General features: G+C 40.0%; 1 protein-coding gene across 1 annotated transcript; it reads left to right on the top strand.

Annotated features, from left to right (window-relative positions):
• LOC132527919 (butyrophilin subfamily 1 member A1-like) lies at window positions 1-15,415 on the top strand. The gene is given in 10 exon segments (XM_060163931.1): window positions 1-79; window positions 657-870; window positions 872-1,002; window positions 11,110-11,391; window positions 11,514-11,681; window positions 12,057-12,077; window positions 12,171-12,197; window positions 13,025-13,051; window positions 13,257-13,283; window positions 14,757-15,415. Coding segments are annotated over 10 exon segments (1,635 nt in total).
• The last annotated feature ends 999 nt before the right edge of the window (window positions 15,416-16,414 follow it).

Here is a 16,414-nt window from a genome sequence, read left to right as displayed (position 1 = left end):
ATGGTGTGTTCCCTGGACTTCTCTCTGCCAAGAGACCTCTTCTTTATCTTGCTTCTCCAAGTGTCTATATGGGGCTCAGGTGAGAATATTTTATATTTTCTATACCTGGATTCTCTTGCTCTCTGAACAGAAGCATTAAACTACTCCATCATGTCTCCAATATACCTAGGTTAATTCCAAATCTTTTATTTTGATACAATAATGTATTTGTCCATATACAAGGACAAATAAATCATTATATGATTATTTTAGAGGGCAGGACCAGGTAGAATTACTTTACTGATGTCCTGTAATTCATTTAGATCTCAGATTCTGGAGGAATGCATTTTCTGATGCCCAAGACTTGATTAAAAACTCTATAGCTTCTTGATTTTCCAGCACTCTCCCCTCCTCCTTCATTGAATTTACCACCATGGCAATTTAAAAATCTTCTGTTTAATATGAGATCACTCTGTTGATTGTAAGCTCCACAGGGTGGAAATCCTCCTTGTCTTGTTCACTGCCTTCTTCAGTCTGAATGTGTGCTACAAATTATTGCTGTATGAATGAGAGAGAGAATGTCTATGGGGCTTTACTGGACCAATAATGATGCTGTACTCTAAAAGGTCCAGGCAGGGTATTCTGATATTCTTTTCACTTGTGGCTCTATTCCACAGATTCCTTTTTGGTGATTGGTCCCTCGGAGCCCATTGTGGCCATGCTGGGTGCAGACACGGTGCTGCCCTGCCGCGTGTCCCCAGCCATGAGCGTGGAGAATATGGAGATCCGGTGGTTCCACTCCCAGTTCTCAGATGCTGTGTATGTGTATCAGAATGGAATGGAGCAGGCGGGAGAACAACTAGTAGATTTCAAAGGGAGAGCAGAGTTGGTAAGACTACATCACTGAGGGAAGAGTAGCTGTGAGAATCTACAACCTCCGGGTCTCAGACAATGGAATGCACAAGTGTATTTTTTAAAAAGGAAGTGATTTTGAAGAAGCCGTTTTGGAGCTAAAGGTGATAAGTGAGTAATATCTGAGAATACATATCACTCTAAGGGAAATCTAAGTGTTCTGTACTTGATTTGGGGGAGGAGGATGGTGAACAGGACAGAAGCAAAAAAGGAGTTATCCTTAGAGCTAGTCAATATCTTAGACAGTGGATTTAACCCCAAATCCTCTTCATCTATTTATACATTTATTGTGCTGTACTTTAAAATTAAACTATTTCCATAAATATCTACCATAAAAATTGATCATTTATTTCCCTCTACATTTCTCCTCACATATTTTGAAGGAAGGCACCATGATTAGCAAAAAGTACCATTACTCTAAGAGACCAGAATTCCAGCTGGGTACCATGATGGACAGAAGCTTAACAGGGAGTGTTAGTGGTCCAGAACCAAATCCACTGTTTGGAGGAAGTGACTGTGAGGGTTTGACAGAGTAGATTGAGGTGCTGGTTAGTTTTTATTGTTTTTTAATTTCACATTCATAGGCTCTTTTATGTCTGGCTTTTTTTGTTGTTGTTGTTCAGCATTATGTTTGAGATTTTTCTATGTAGTTAATTGAATGTAGCTGTAGTTCATTTCTATCTCTTTTTTATTGTTTTACTTTTTACATTTAGATCTTTCATCTATAGAAATGTATTTTTGGTATGAAGTTTAATGAAAAGCTCAAAATACTGTTTCATAATGTATATATTCATTTATCTCCATACCAGTAGTGAATAGTGTAGAAAATCTCCACCAGTTTTCAATGCATTGTTTCCCATAAACTTCTCATAGGTACCAGGGTAAATCTAAATTTTCTGTGTGGTTATAATGATTTATCTGTCTATTTCTTTGGTGTTTCCATTTCTAAAGCTATATACTCTCTGCCAAGACAAACACGTTGTTTCTTTTTAGTTGTAATGTTTTTCTCATACTGTGACTATGTTGGGCCTACCTTAAATTAATACTTCTCATTTAACACCATCTGACAAGATATCGATATACTCATTTTATCCATCTTCTTTATGTATAACTTGAATGGAAAAAATCTAATCCATTAGATCTTGAAGGAAAGAGTGACAAACTCTCCTGAGCCATGTTACTGTGATCTCACTTCAGTATCCTCCCAGTAAGAGGTCAAAGATTTCATTGTCATGGAAATAACCTCATGCAGGTGACAGCATTTTTCAGTACCTTTCCCATAACAGTTCTTTCACTTATTGGTGTAAAGACAAGTCCAACCTTTAGAAGCAGTTGTTTGATTATATATCCATGCTTATCTTTCACTCATTTAAACTTTGTCTATTTTACAGCCACTTCTAATGCTCAGAAATGGGTATTCCTTCTCTTTCCTCTTTCTCAACATAGATATAGGTTTCATCTGCTTATGTCAACTTGGAACTTCAATGATTATATTCTTCCAGGAAATGCAAGGTCTATTTGGTTTATTAGTTCTTGCTTCCTAGGCTTTGATCTGTTCCATTTTTCTCAGGAGCAGTTTATTTCCTTTTTTCAAGAGAATTGGCAGTTCCTTCAGGCAATTCTGAGAAGATGGATTGTCTTTCAGACTGCTTTCTGTTTTCCAGAAGTATATTCCCCCAGGAAGATCAGGGATTGATAGTAAAAATTATTAGCTCTATTATAATTTTTAGCCAAAAAAAGATGATGTAGCTGAGGTTCCTAATATATTTCCCACAACTGAGAAACTAGAATAGAACTGAGCTTATGGTGGTTCCATACTTCGTGATATCAAGTTTTAAAAAGACAAAATAATATATAGTCTCAGAAGTTAGAATAGCCATCATTCTTGAATAGACAGTGAATTCATCTAGTATTCTGGTGCTGTTATATTTTGATATGGGTGTTGGTTATGTGAATCTACTAACTGACCTAGCCTGTGCGGAGTTCAAGAAGAGGAGGGGTAGTGGAAGGAAAAGAAAGGAGTGAGAATGGAAAAGTAAAAAGATCTTGACTCTTTCATGGACTCACTTCACCTTGTTACCTTCATGTTTTAGATAATCTTTACTCAGTGGAAGAAAGAAAATTTGGAAAAATGACAAAAGGAGATTGTTTAAGGAAGTGACTACATGTAGTCTCAATTTAAGCACAGAAGAAGTCTTCCTTGAGACTCCAATAAATGGAATAGACATATGATATAGATACAGAACAGATATAGATATAGTGGCAACATGTCTACATTGGCAAATTTTACTCTGTTCCTTCCCTATTATCCTTCTATGGCCAATTGCAGATATGCTTGTGTAGAGGAAATATGACAGGCATTGGTATAAGTTCCAGTATCAGCTTCAATGTTCTTGTAATTTTTGAACTTCAGATGCCCATTTATCTCACGGGAAAAGAAAAGAACCCCCTTCCATCCATAGAGAGCTATGGTGCTTTGTCCATCTTCTCCCACTGGTGTAGCTGTGAAACCCGAGGACAAAAAATGTCCAAGTCTGACTGGACCTTGAAGATGGCGGAAGAGTAAGACGCGGAGATCACCTTCCTCCCCACAGATACACCAGAAATACATCTACACGTGGAACAACTCCTACAGAACACCTACTGAACGCTGGCAGAAGACCTCAGACCTCCCAAAAGGCAAGAAACTCCCCACGTACCTGGGTAGGGCAAAAGAAAAAAAAGAAAAAACAGAGACAAAAGAATAGGGACGGCACCTGCACCAGTGGGAGGGAGCTGTGAAGGAGGAAAAGTTTCCACACACTAGGAAGCCCCTTCGCGGGCGGAGACTGCGGGGGCGGAGGGGGGAGCTTCGGAACCGCGGAGGAGTGCACAGCAACAGGGGTGCGGAGGGCAAAGCGGAGAGATTCCCGCACAGAGGATCGGTGCCGACCGGCACTCACCAGCCCGAGAGGCTTGTCTGCTCACCCGCCGGGGCGGGCGGGGCTGCGAGCTGAGGCTCTGAGGACCGGGTTTCGGTTTCGGACGGAACGCAGGGAGAGGACTAGGGTTGGTGGCTTGAACATAGCCTGAAGGGGTTAGTGCACCACGGCTAGCTGGGAGGGAGTCCGGGGAAAAGTCTGCACCTGCCGAAGAGGCAAGAGACTTTTTCTTCTCCCTTTGTTTCCTGGTGCGTGAGGAGAGGGGTTTAAGAGCGCTGCTTAAAGGAGCTCCAGAGACGGCGCGAGCCGCGGCTAAAAGCGCGCACCCCAGAGACGGGCGCGACCCGCAGCTGAAAGCGCGGACCCCAGAGACGGGCGCGAGCCGCGGCTGAAAGCGCGGACCCCAGAGACGGGCGGGAGACGATAAGGCTGCTGCTGCCGCCACCGAGGGGCCTGTGTGCGAGCACAGGTCACTCTCCACACCCCTCTTCCGCGGAGCCTGTGCAGCCCGCCACTGCCAGGTTCCTGGGATCCAGGGACAACTTCCCCGGGAGAACGCACAGCGGGCCTCAGGCTGGTGCAAAGTCACGCCGTCCTTTGCCGCCGCAGGCCCGCCCCGCACTCCGTGCCCCTCCCTCCCCGCCGGCCTGAGTGCGCCAGAGCCCCCGAATCAGCGGCTCTTTTAACCCCGCCCTGTCTGAGCAAAAAACAGACGCCCTCCAGCGACCTACACGTAGTGGCAGGGCCAAATCCAAAGCTGAGCCCCTGGGAGCTGTGAGAATAAAGAAGAGAAAGGGAAATCTCTCCCAGCAGCCTCAGAAGCAGCGGATTAAAGCTCCACAATCAACTTGATATACCCTGCATCTGTGGAATACCTGAATAGACAACCAATCATCCCAAATTAAGGAAGTGGACTTTAGGAGCAAGATCTATGATTTTTTTCCCTTTTCCTCTTTTTGTGAATGTATATGTGTATGCTTCTGTGTGAGATCTTGTCTGTATAGTCTTGCTTCCACCATTTGTCCTAGGGTTCTATCCGTCCATGGTTTTTTTAAAAAATTTTTTTTCTTAATAATCAATTTTAATTTTAATAACGTTATTATACTTTACCTTCTTTCTTTCTTTCTTTCTTTCTTTCTTTCTTTCTTTCTTTCTTTCCTTCCTTCCTTCCCTCCTTTAGACAACGAGTCATCCCAAATTGAGGAGGTGGTCTCTGACAGCAAGATTTATGATTTTTCCCCCTTTACCTCTTTTAGTGAGGGTGTATGTGTATGCTTCTGTGTAAGATTTTGTCTGTATAGCTTTGCTTCCAACATTTGTCCTAAGGTTCTATCCGTCCCTTTTTTTTTTTTCCTAAATAAGAATTTTTTAATTCAATAATTTTATTATACTTTATTTTATTTTTACTGTATCTTCTTTCTTTCTGTCTTTTTTCCTTCTTTCCCTCCTTCCTTCCTTCCTCCCTCCCTCCCTCCTTTCTTTCCTTCTTGCCTTCTTTCCTTCTTTGCTTCTTTCTTTCTTTCTTCCTCCCTTCCTTCCCTCCTTTCCTTCTTTCTTTCCTCATACTACTACTAATTCCCTCTACTTTTTCTCCCTTTTATTCTGAGCCGTGTGGATGAAAAGCTCTTGGTGCTCCAGCCAGGAGTCAGGGCTCTGCCTCTGAGGTAGGAGAGCCAACTTCAGGACACTGGCCCACAAGAGACCTCCCAGCTCCACATAATATCAAACGGCGAAAATCTCCCAGAGACCTCCATCTTAACACCAGCACCCAGCTTCACTCAACGACCAGCAAGCCACAGTGCTGGACAACCTATGCCAAACAACTAGCAAGACAGGAACACAACCCCACCCATTAGCAGAGAGGCTGCCTAAAATAATAATAAGGCCACAGACACCCCAAACACACCACCAGACGTGAACCTGCCCACTAGAGAGACAAGATCCAGCCTCATCCACCACAACACAGGCACTAGTCCCCTCCACCAGGAAACCTACACAACCCACTGAACCAATCTTAGCCACTGGGGACAGACATCAAAAACAGCAGGAACTACGAACCTGCAGCCTGCAAAAAGGAGACCCCAAACACAGTAAGATAAGCAAAATGAGAAGACAGAAAAACACACAGCAGATAAAGGAGCAAGATAAAAATGCACCAGACCTAACAAATGAAGAGGAAATAGGCAGCTTACCTGAAAAAGAATTCAGAATAATGATAGTAAGGATGATCTGAAATCTTGGAGATAGAATGGACAATAGAATGGACAAAATGCAAGAATCAGTTAACAAGGACCTAGAAGAACTAAAGATGAAACAAGCAACGATGAACAACACAATAAATGAAATTAAAAGTACTCTAGATGGGATCAATAGCAGAATAACTGAGGCAGAAGAACGGATAAGTGACCTGGAAGATAAAATAGTGGAAATAACTGCTGCAGAGAAGAATAAAGAAAAAAGAATGAAAAGAACTGAGGACACTCTCAGAGACCTCTGGGACAACATTAAACGCACCAACATTCTAATTATAGGGGTTCCAGAAGAAGAAGAGAAAAAGAAAGGGACTGAGAAGATATTTGAAGAGATTATAGTTGAAAACTTCCCTAATATGGGAAAGGAAATAGTTAATCAAGTCCAGGAAGCACAGAGAGTCCCATACAGGATAAATCCAAGGAGAAATACGGCAAGACACATATTAATCAAACGGTCAAAAATTAAATACAAAGAAAGCATATTAAAAGCAGCAAGGGAAAAACAACAAATAACACATAAGGGAATCCCCATAAGGTTAACAGCTGATCTCTCAGCAGAAACCCTACAAGCCAGAAGGGAGTGGCAGGACATACTGAAAGTGATGAAGGAGAAAAACCTGCAGCCAAGACTACTCTACCCAGCAAGGATCTCATTCAGATTTGATGGAGAAATTAAAACCTTTACAGACAAGCAAAAGCTGAGAGAGTTCAGCACCACCAAACCAGCTTTACAACAAATGCTAAAGGATCTTCTCTAGGCAAGAAACACAAGAGAAGGAAAAGACCTATAATAACGAACCCAAAACAATTTAGAAAATGGGAATAGGAACATACATATCGATAATTACCTTAAATGTAAATGGACTAAATGCTCCCACCAAAAGACACAGATTAGCTGAATGTATACAAAAACAAGACCCATATATATGCTGTCTACAAGAGACCCACTTCAGACCTAGAGACACATACAGACTGAAAGTAAGGGGATGGAAAAAGATATTTCATGCAAATGGAAACCAAAAGAAAGCTGGAGTAGCAATTCTCATATCAGACAAAATAGACTTCAAAATAAGGACTATTAAAAGAGACAAAGAAGGACACTACATAATGGTCAAGGGATCGATCCAAGAAGAAGATATAACAATTGTAAATATTTATGCACCCAACATAGGAGCACCTCAATACATAAGGCAAATACTAACAGCCATAAAAGGGGAAATCGACAGTAACACATTCATAGTAGGGGACTTAAACACTCCACTTTCACCCATGGACAGATCATCCAAAATGAAAATAAATAAGGAAACATAAGCTTTAAATGATACATTAAACAAGATGGACTTAATTGATATTTATAGGACACTCCATCCAAAAACAACAGAATACACATTTTTCTCAAGTGCTCATGGAACATTCTCCAGGATAGATCATATCTTGGGTCACAAATCAAGCCTTGGTAAATTTAAGAAAATTGAAATTGTATCAAGTATCTTTTCTGACCACAATGCCATGAGACTAGATGTCAATTACAGGAAAAGATCTGTAAAAAATACAAACACATGGAGGCTAAACAATACACTACTTAATAATGAAGTGATCACTGAAGAAATCAAAGAGGAAATCAAAAAATACCTAGAAACAAATGACAATGGAGACACAACGACCCAAAACTTGTGGGATGCAGCAAAAGCAGTTCTAAGGGGGAAGTTTATAGCAATACAAGCCCACGTTAAGAAGCAGGAAACATCTAGAATAAACAACCTAACCTTGCACCTCAAGCAATTAGAGAAAGAAGAACAAAAAAACCCCAAAGCTAGCAGAAGGAAAGAAATCATAAAAATCAGATCAGAAATAAATGAAAAAGAAATGAAGGAAACAATAGCAAAGATCAATAAAACTAAAAGCTGGTTCTTTGAGAAGATAAACAAAATAGACAAACCACTAGCCAGACTCATCAAGAAAAAAAGGGAGAAGACTCAAATCAATAGAATTAGAAATGAAAAAGGAGAGGTAACAACTGACACTGCAGAAATAAAAGAGATCATGAGAGATTACTACAAGCAACTCTATGCCAATAAAATGGACAATCTGGAAGAAATGGACAAATTCTTAGAAATGCACAACCTGCCAAGACTGAATCAGGAAGAAATAGAAAATATGAACAGACCAATCACAAGCACTGAAATTGAAACTGTGATTAAAAATCTTACAACAAACCAAAGCCCAGGACCAGATGGCTTCACAGGCGAATTCTATCAAACATTTAGAGAAGAGCTAACACCTATCCTTCTCAAACTCTTCCAAAATATAGCAGAGAGAGGAACACTCCCAAACTCCTTCTACGAGGCCACCATCACCTTGATACCAAAACCAGACAAGGATGTCACAAAGAAAGAAAACTACAGGCCAATATCACTGATGAACATAGATGCAAAAATCCTCAACAAAATACTAGCAAACAGAATCCAACAGCACATTAAAAGGATCATACACCATGACCAAGTGGGGTTTATTCCAGGAATGCAAGGATTCTTCAATATACGCAAATCTATCAATGTGATAAACCATATTAACAAATTGAAGAAGAAAAACCATATGATCATCTCAATAGATGCAGAGAAAGCTTTTGACAAAATTCAACACCCATTTATGATAAAAATCCTGCAGAAAGTAGGCATAGAGGGAACTTTCCTCAACATAATAAAGGCCATATATGACAAGCCCACAGCAAACATCATCCTCAATGGTGAAAAACTGATAGCATTTCCACTAAGATCAGGAACAAGACAAGGTTGCCCACTCTCACCACTCTTATTCAACATAGTTTTGGAAGTTTTAGCCACAGCAATCAGAGAAGAAAAGGAAATAAAAGGAATCCAAATCGGAAAAGAATAAGTAAAGCTGTCACTGTTTGCAGATGACATGATCCTATACATAGAGAATCCTAAAGATGCTACCAGAAAACTACTAGAGCTAATCAATGAATTTGGTAAAGTGGCAGGATACAAAATTAATGCACAGAAATCTCTGGCATTCCTATATACTAATGATGAAAAATCTGAAAGTGAAATCAAGAAAACACTCCCATTTACCATTGCAACAAAAAGAATAAAATATCTAGGAATAAACCTACCTAAGGAGACAAAAGACCTGTATGCAGAAAATTATAAGACACTGATGAAAGAAATTAAAGATGATACAAATAGATGGAGAGATATACCATGTTCTTGGATTGGAAGAATCAACATTGTGAAAATGACTCTACTACCCAAAGCAATCTATAGATTCAATGCAATCCCTATCAAACTACCACTGGCATTTTTCACAGAACTAGAACAAAAAATTTTGCAATTTGTATGGAAACACAAAAGACCCCGAATAGCCAAAGCCATCTTGAGAACGAAAAAAGGAACTGGAGGAATCAGGCTCCCTGACTTCAGACTATACTACAAAGCTACAGTTATCAAGACGGTATGGTACTGGCACAAAAACAGAAAGATAGATCAATGGAACAGGATAGAAAGCCCAGAGATAAACCCATGCACATATGGACACCTTATCTTTGATAAAGGTGGCAGGAATGTACAGTGGAGAAAGGACAGCCTCTTCAATAAGTGGTACTGGGAAAACTGGACAGGTACATGTAAAAGTATGAGATTAGATCACTCCCTAACACCATACACAAAAATAAGCTCAAAATGGATTAAAGACCTAAATATAAGGCCAGAAACTATCAAACTCTTAGAGGAAAACATAGGCAGAACACTCTATGACATAAATCACAGCAAGATCCTTTCTGACCCACCTCCTAGAATAATGGAAATAAAAACAAAAATAAACAAATGGGACCTAATGAAACTTCAAAGCTTTTGCACAGCAAAGGAAACCATAAACAAGACCAAAAGACAACCCTCAGAATGGGAGAAAATATTTGCAAATGAAGTAACCGACAAAGGATTAATCTCCAAAATTTACAAGCAGCTCATGCAGCTCAATAACAAAAAAACAAACAACCCAATCCAAAAATGGGCGGAAGACCTAAATAGACATTTCTCCAAAGAAGATATACAGACTGCCAACAAACACATGAAAGAATGGTCAACATCATTAATCATTAGAGAAATGCAAATCAAAACTACAATGAGATATCATCTCACACCAGTCAGAATGGCCATCATCAAAAAATCTAGAAACAATAAATGCTGGAGAGGGTGTGGAGAAAAGGGAACACTCTTGCACTGCTGGTGGGAATGTGAATTGGTTCAGCCACTATGGAGAACAGTATGGAGGTTCCTTAAAAAGCTACAAATAGAACTACCATATGACCCAGCAATCCCACTACTGGGCATATACCCTGAGAAAACCGAAATTCAAAAAGAGTCATGTACCAAAATGTTCATTGCAGCTCTATTTACAATAGCCCAGAGATGGAAACAACCTAAGTGCCCATCATTGGATGAATGGATAAAGAAGATGTGGCACATATATACAATGGAATATTACTCAGCCATAAAAAGAAACGAAATTGAGCTATTTGTAATGAGGTGGATAGACCTAGAGTCTGTCATACAGAGTGAAGTAAGTCAGAAAGAAAAAGACAAATACCGTATGCTAACACATATATTTGGAATTTAAGAAAAAAAAATGTCATGAAGAACCTAGGGGTAAGGCAGGAATAAAGACGCAGACCTCCTAGAGAACGGACTTGAGGTTATGGGGAGGGGGAAGAGTGAGCTGTGACAGGGCGAGAGAGAGTCATGGACATATACACACTAACAAACGTAGTAAGGTAGATAGCTAGTTGGAAGCAGCCGCATGGCACAGGGATATTGGCTTGGTGCTTTGTGACCACCTAGAGGGGTGGGATAGGGAGGGTGGGAGGGAGGGAGATGCAAGAGGGAAGAGATATGGGAATATATGTATATGTATAACTGATTCACTTTGTTATAAAGCAGAAACTAACACACCATTGTAAAGCAATTATACCCCAATAAAGATGTTAAAAAAAAATGTCCAAGTCTCAGATGAATGACTTTCCTCTCCAGGTTTGGGTTCTGGTACTCATATTTTCATGGTGGGTCCAGAAGATGAAGGAATAAGGCTGAAGTGCACAGGCAAGGGATGGTTTCCCCAGCCTGAAATACAATGGGAAGATGAAAAGGGAGAGAAGATCCCATCTCTCGCTGAGGACAAGACACAAGATAATGATGGGTTGTTTCGGTTTGAGGCATCCCTTCTTGTGAGAGACAGGTCAAAGACAGAAGTGTCCTGTTCCATGAAGAACCCTTTCTTTGGACAAGAGCAAGTGGAAACCATTTTTATCCCAGGTCACTGTTGCTCATTTGGGGGGCAGGACAGAAGTAAGGAGGGGATATTTATGACCTGGGTTGGGCTACACTTGCTTGGTGTATGTTTTTAATCAGGTTTGGCGGGGGGGGTCCTGTGTCAGAACACTTCTTCCCTAGGACCTCTCCTTGGAAGGTAGCATTCATTGTGACTTTGGTGATACTTGGGGCTTTCATTGGTGCTGTTGTGTATTTGGCTCAAAATGAATGACAGAAAAAGAAGAAACTATCAGAAGTCAAGAAGGAAAAGGAGAAAGAAAATAAAGCCAAAGGTAAAACTGTGAATCAGATTTGGTGGGGATCTGTGAATTTATGGGTTTGTTAACATGATTGTGCATGTGGATGGCATCTTTTGGGAACAAAGAGATATGTGTAAGGATGAGTTAGAGCGCCAAGACCTCCTATAAAACATGGAGCCCAGGACCTCCATGAGAAAAAAAAAAGTATTATAAAGTCCATTGGAGAGAGAAAATGTCACTGGTATAAACATAGAGGTTTTTTTTTTAATGGTCATAATAATTCTCAATTAAGGTAATTTTTTTGTTTTAGGTATATGGAAGTAGCACTTAGGATCTGGGCTTAGTAACATAGTCTAGAAAATATTTATTTTCTGTTAAATCCATTTTGTTATTTTCTTTCCTTTTTAGAATCATTTGAGAAAGAGCTTGGTAAGTCTTCCACTTTCTTTGCTCTAATAGAGGAAATAGAGTCACTACTGTACGCTGTATGTCTGGCCTGTCACAGGCTGTTATTCCTTTCAGCCAGAAGGAAGAAACTGTATCAGCAAGGTGAGTTATACTGATGTTATGGTTGGATGAACCATTTTATTGGCCCCTCTGTTCTGGCCACTTCCTATTTACCTTGTTGGTGAGGGAGGGATCCCATACCCTAAACAGTATAAGATGTTCAAACACATGACACCCAACACTGGACAAAAGAGATTGACAGCAGTTTTTTAGTCACATGTACCCACATCCTGGGGAAGAAAGACACCTCACGCCATGCAGGGCCACATGGAGACTGCACCTGGGAGCAGAACGAATTAACATGGTCTGTAGGAGCCAGGGTTTTCAGGAACAAGAGAATGAGGTGGTGCTGTTTTCTGTGGAAGTATGTAATTGGCTTGTTTGATATTTTTTGCAGGCTGACAGGGAGGTAAAGTTCATTAGGTTGAAGACCAGCTGTGGTTCAGCTGTTTTGGCCAACAGGGAAATTAGCTGAGAGGGGGAGCTTTTCCTGCTGGGTGGACGGCATACCTGGTGAGAGCAGGAGAACTCACAATTAGGCATTTGGAGCCCTGTGACGTTCAAAGGTATCAAGGCAACACATAGAATTTTAGGCTTTCCAATAACTCTCACAATTTAAGCCTACTTTTCCTTTCTTCCCGCAAAAAACCAGACCCTCATATTTTAACATAGATGTAGAATGTGGAAAATGTGAGAAATAAAACAGGAGATGTAAAAGAGGGCAAGTACATCAGAATTGTCATTAAGATAATGAATGCAGAAATATAGTACTATCATAAACCCTCAGATTTCTTGTGGTCACTGCAATTTCACACCCTGAAGTGGCATTCCAATGAATGAGAGAATCTAATTCCTTTGTTCTATTTCAGATTGGAGAAAAGCAGAGTTATATGCCGGTGAGTAACTGATGTTGTCTTGGGGCTTCAGGTACTTCAGGATTTCATGAGGCATTTCCAGAGAATTTTTCAGATAGGCGCCATCATCTGGAGATTTTACTTTGAACCTGGGAGTCCAAAAAAATACAAGAGGTAAAGGGATAAGCATCTCACTAGTTCGGAGGAAACGTCCTTAGCATATTTTCCCATATGATTTTCTTTTTAGACTGGAGAAAGGAATAGTTCAAAGCAGGTGAGTGCCCTTACTATTTTGTCTCACTTAATCTCTTTTATACAAATGAGAAACTACTCTATTTGTATAAACTCCCAGTAATACCTAACTGGTTTTTCATTTCATGGCTTTCATTTCAATCTCATGCAGAAATGTTAACAGATTTCTTACTGTTCTTACACCGTTCATTCATCAGCATAAAATTATACAACTATTTATTCAGTGCCAAATAAATAGAGTGGAGCTGGTCTCTAACTTCACGGGAGAGCGCATGTACAAACTGTGATGAATCTCATGAAGGAATAAAAGATTGCCATGAGAAAAAAAATCATGGATTAAAGGAATTACCCCGAGGAATTGATATTTAATCTGAGACTTAAGTGATATGGTAGATCTATTCATGTGAATAACATTGAAAGAATAGTTCAGTCAGAGGGAAGCCTATTACATACCCAGTCTGATACACAGAAGAGCTTGTTGCATCTCAGTGGAAAAATGGCCCCTGACCATCTTAGGGTCTTTCCAGAATTATGAGTCGACTCTCTATTTCTACTGCTTGCTACTTCACTCTGAATATCCCTGTATCCACACACATTTCCCAGTTAAGTTAATCCTCCAAAAATTAAAATATATTATAATTGCTAACATAAAAATTCTTATGAGAAAACTTTTAATTATTGAAGATGTTTGGTTTGACAAGAAGCAGATTAATTACTACTAGTATTAGCACTATTGTTATTATGAGTACAGGTATTAGTGTTATTACAACCATCAGAAGCTAAAATTTACCAATTGTTCATCATGGACAAGATGTAGTACTAAGTTCTCTACACATTAGCTTGTTGACTTTTCACACTAGTCCTGTATGTACTGAGGTACCAAAATGATGTACATCTTCATGAGATTAAAGTGGGACAGAGAGAGACAAAGTAACTTCAACATCACTGCTACGAAAGACAGAGTGATTATCAAAATTCAGCTCTTTCTGACCACACAGCCTGGAATTTCAACCATTAGAAATATAATAAGAGTGTATGAGAAGTAGATGACTTAGTTTTTACATAAGCCTAGAGAAAAATGACACCAAAGAAGCTTAAATGAAAGTGGGTACACTGTGATTGGAAATAAGGCATGGCTTAACTATTAAGAGCAAGCAGTAGAGCAACCAGCATTTGCAGGAGGTTAGAGAAACACCAACTTGAAATATGTGATCCTGGAGATTTTCAGATGAGACAGACTTCTTGGCTAAATGGTCTCAGCCTGTCTGGAACACATGGTTACCCAAGGTCCTATCCATCCCTGGCCTTCTATGATCTACACATCATGTGTCTCCTATGAATGAACATAGGAGAGAACATGCATTGTTTTACCTAATCTTCCATTTCTCTCCCTCTTATTTTTCTTCATTCTCCTTTCCCAGTAATTTGCATCTTTCCTAAAACTAACCAGTCTCCACTGTGGAATGACCTTTATTTTTTTTCCCCATACCTACAGTGGTTTTTACTCTGGATCCAGCCACAGCTCTTCCCAACCTCATCTTATCTGAGAGCAGAAAACATATTTATTCAAAAGAGAGTGTTTCTCAGAATGGTGATGCCCCAACACACCAAGAGCAAGGGGAGTCTGAAGCCATCTTCAGTGTTCTGGGCAAGATTTTTCTTACTGTGGAGAGACAATACTGGGAGGTAGAAGTAAATATTGGGACAGAAGTTGGATCTAGAGCTAGATGGGCTCTGGGTGTTTGCTCAGACACAGCAAAGAGAGAGGGGTGGTTTTTAGAATGTCCAGAGAAGAATTTCTGGGTGGTGGTATACAAGGCAGGAGAATTCATATTTCCCACCTCCCAGAGAAAGCCTCTGTCACTGAGGCAGCACTCCTGCAAGATAGGAGTTTTCTTGGACTGGGATGCTGGGAATGTGTCCTTTTACAATATGATCGATGGGTCCCACATCTATCCTTTTACTGGAATCACCTTCTGTGGGACCCTTCATCCTTATTTTAGCCTTCAGGGTGCTGGCGCATCTTTGACCATCTGTGCAGCTTCAGATCACACTGAAAATTGTCCTGATTCTTCTCCAAAGACCTCTTTAACTCATTTAAGTAGTTGTGATACAAGCGTCCCCCAAGAAACTCTCTATTACCTCCATAAGTGAAGTGTCAGCACCTCTGCTGCCTCTGCTCAAGCTTCTTATATGTATGTTGTCCAAGAAAGCTCTTCTTCTGAAGAGTAGGTCATTCTCACTAGGTATAAATCCGACCCCTTTCAAAGAGAGGTAGAGGGAGAGAGAGAAATGGCACAGCTAGAAAATGTCTGGGGGAATTTCCTCCAGTGCTCCCTTTGGGGAAATACTCTTTCTGGGCAGCAACGATTTGTCACGAGAAAGCTCCAAGTTAATTCATGAGCCTTTCTTCAGTTCTGGTACTTACTGTGTTTTGAAGTAAATATGTTTAAAGCTACATTTAAAGAGAAAATCTCTCTTCTTACTATTTTTGTTATCAAATATGGAAGAGGGAGTGATGTTTAAAGGGGAGGGTCTCAGTTGAGCAGTACTGTTGGAGATACCCACAGAAATCTGTTCAAGTCTTTTAAAAGTTAATGGCTCAGCTTGTTCTTTCTTCAGACTTTGGTGTCCATCAACTTCTAAACTTGGACTTTACCAAGGTGTGTTGAAGACTGATAAATAACTGTAAAACCATTTGAGGAGAACAAGCCTCCTGGGAAGGAAGAGCCTTTTTTTTAAAAAAAAAAAACAAGTTCTTACTGGTCAGCAAGTCCAGAACTGTATGTGAATAAAAAAGGAATGGATGTTACAATTTATGTTTTCAGAGAAAAAAAATCATCAAATAGGAATGGAGAAACATCCTCAGACTTCATGAAGAAAGAGTCATCATTAACATTGCCTATTTTTTTCTTTCTGACCAAGTTCTTCCCGCTGTTGAGGGTTTTTCCTTTGCCTTTAATGCAGCTAAGCCTTCTCCAGGTGTTTATCACAAAGCTTACGTTTTCAAGAATATAAAATATGAGCTTCTCCTGTTAAATGAACCCTCTCTTTCTGACAGTAGATGAGATCAACTTAGATCCACTTAGATTTTTCTGCACTTCTAGCAGATCTTTAAGTGACAAGTCCCTTTAACAACCTCTCTTGGAAGGT

Source organism: Lagenorhynchus albirostris, chromosome 10, assembly GCF_949774975.1.
Source record: "Lagenorhynchus albirostris chromosome 10, mLagAlb1.1, whole genome shotgun sequence".
Classification (NCBI taxonomy): Eukaryota; Metazoa; Chordata; class Mammalia; order Artiodactyla; family Delphinidae; genus Lagenorhynchus; species Lagenorhynchus albirostris.
Note: the sequence above shows the minus strand (reverse complement) of the source record. Positions and strands in the feature narration are given on the sequence as shown.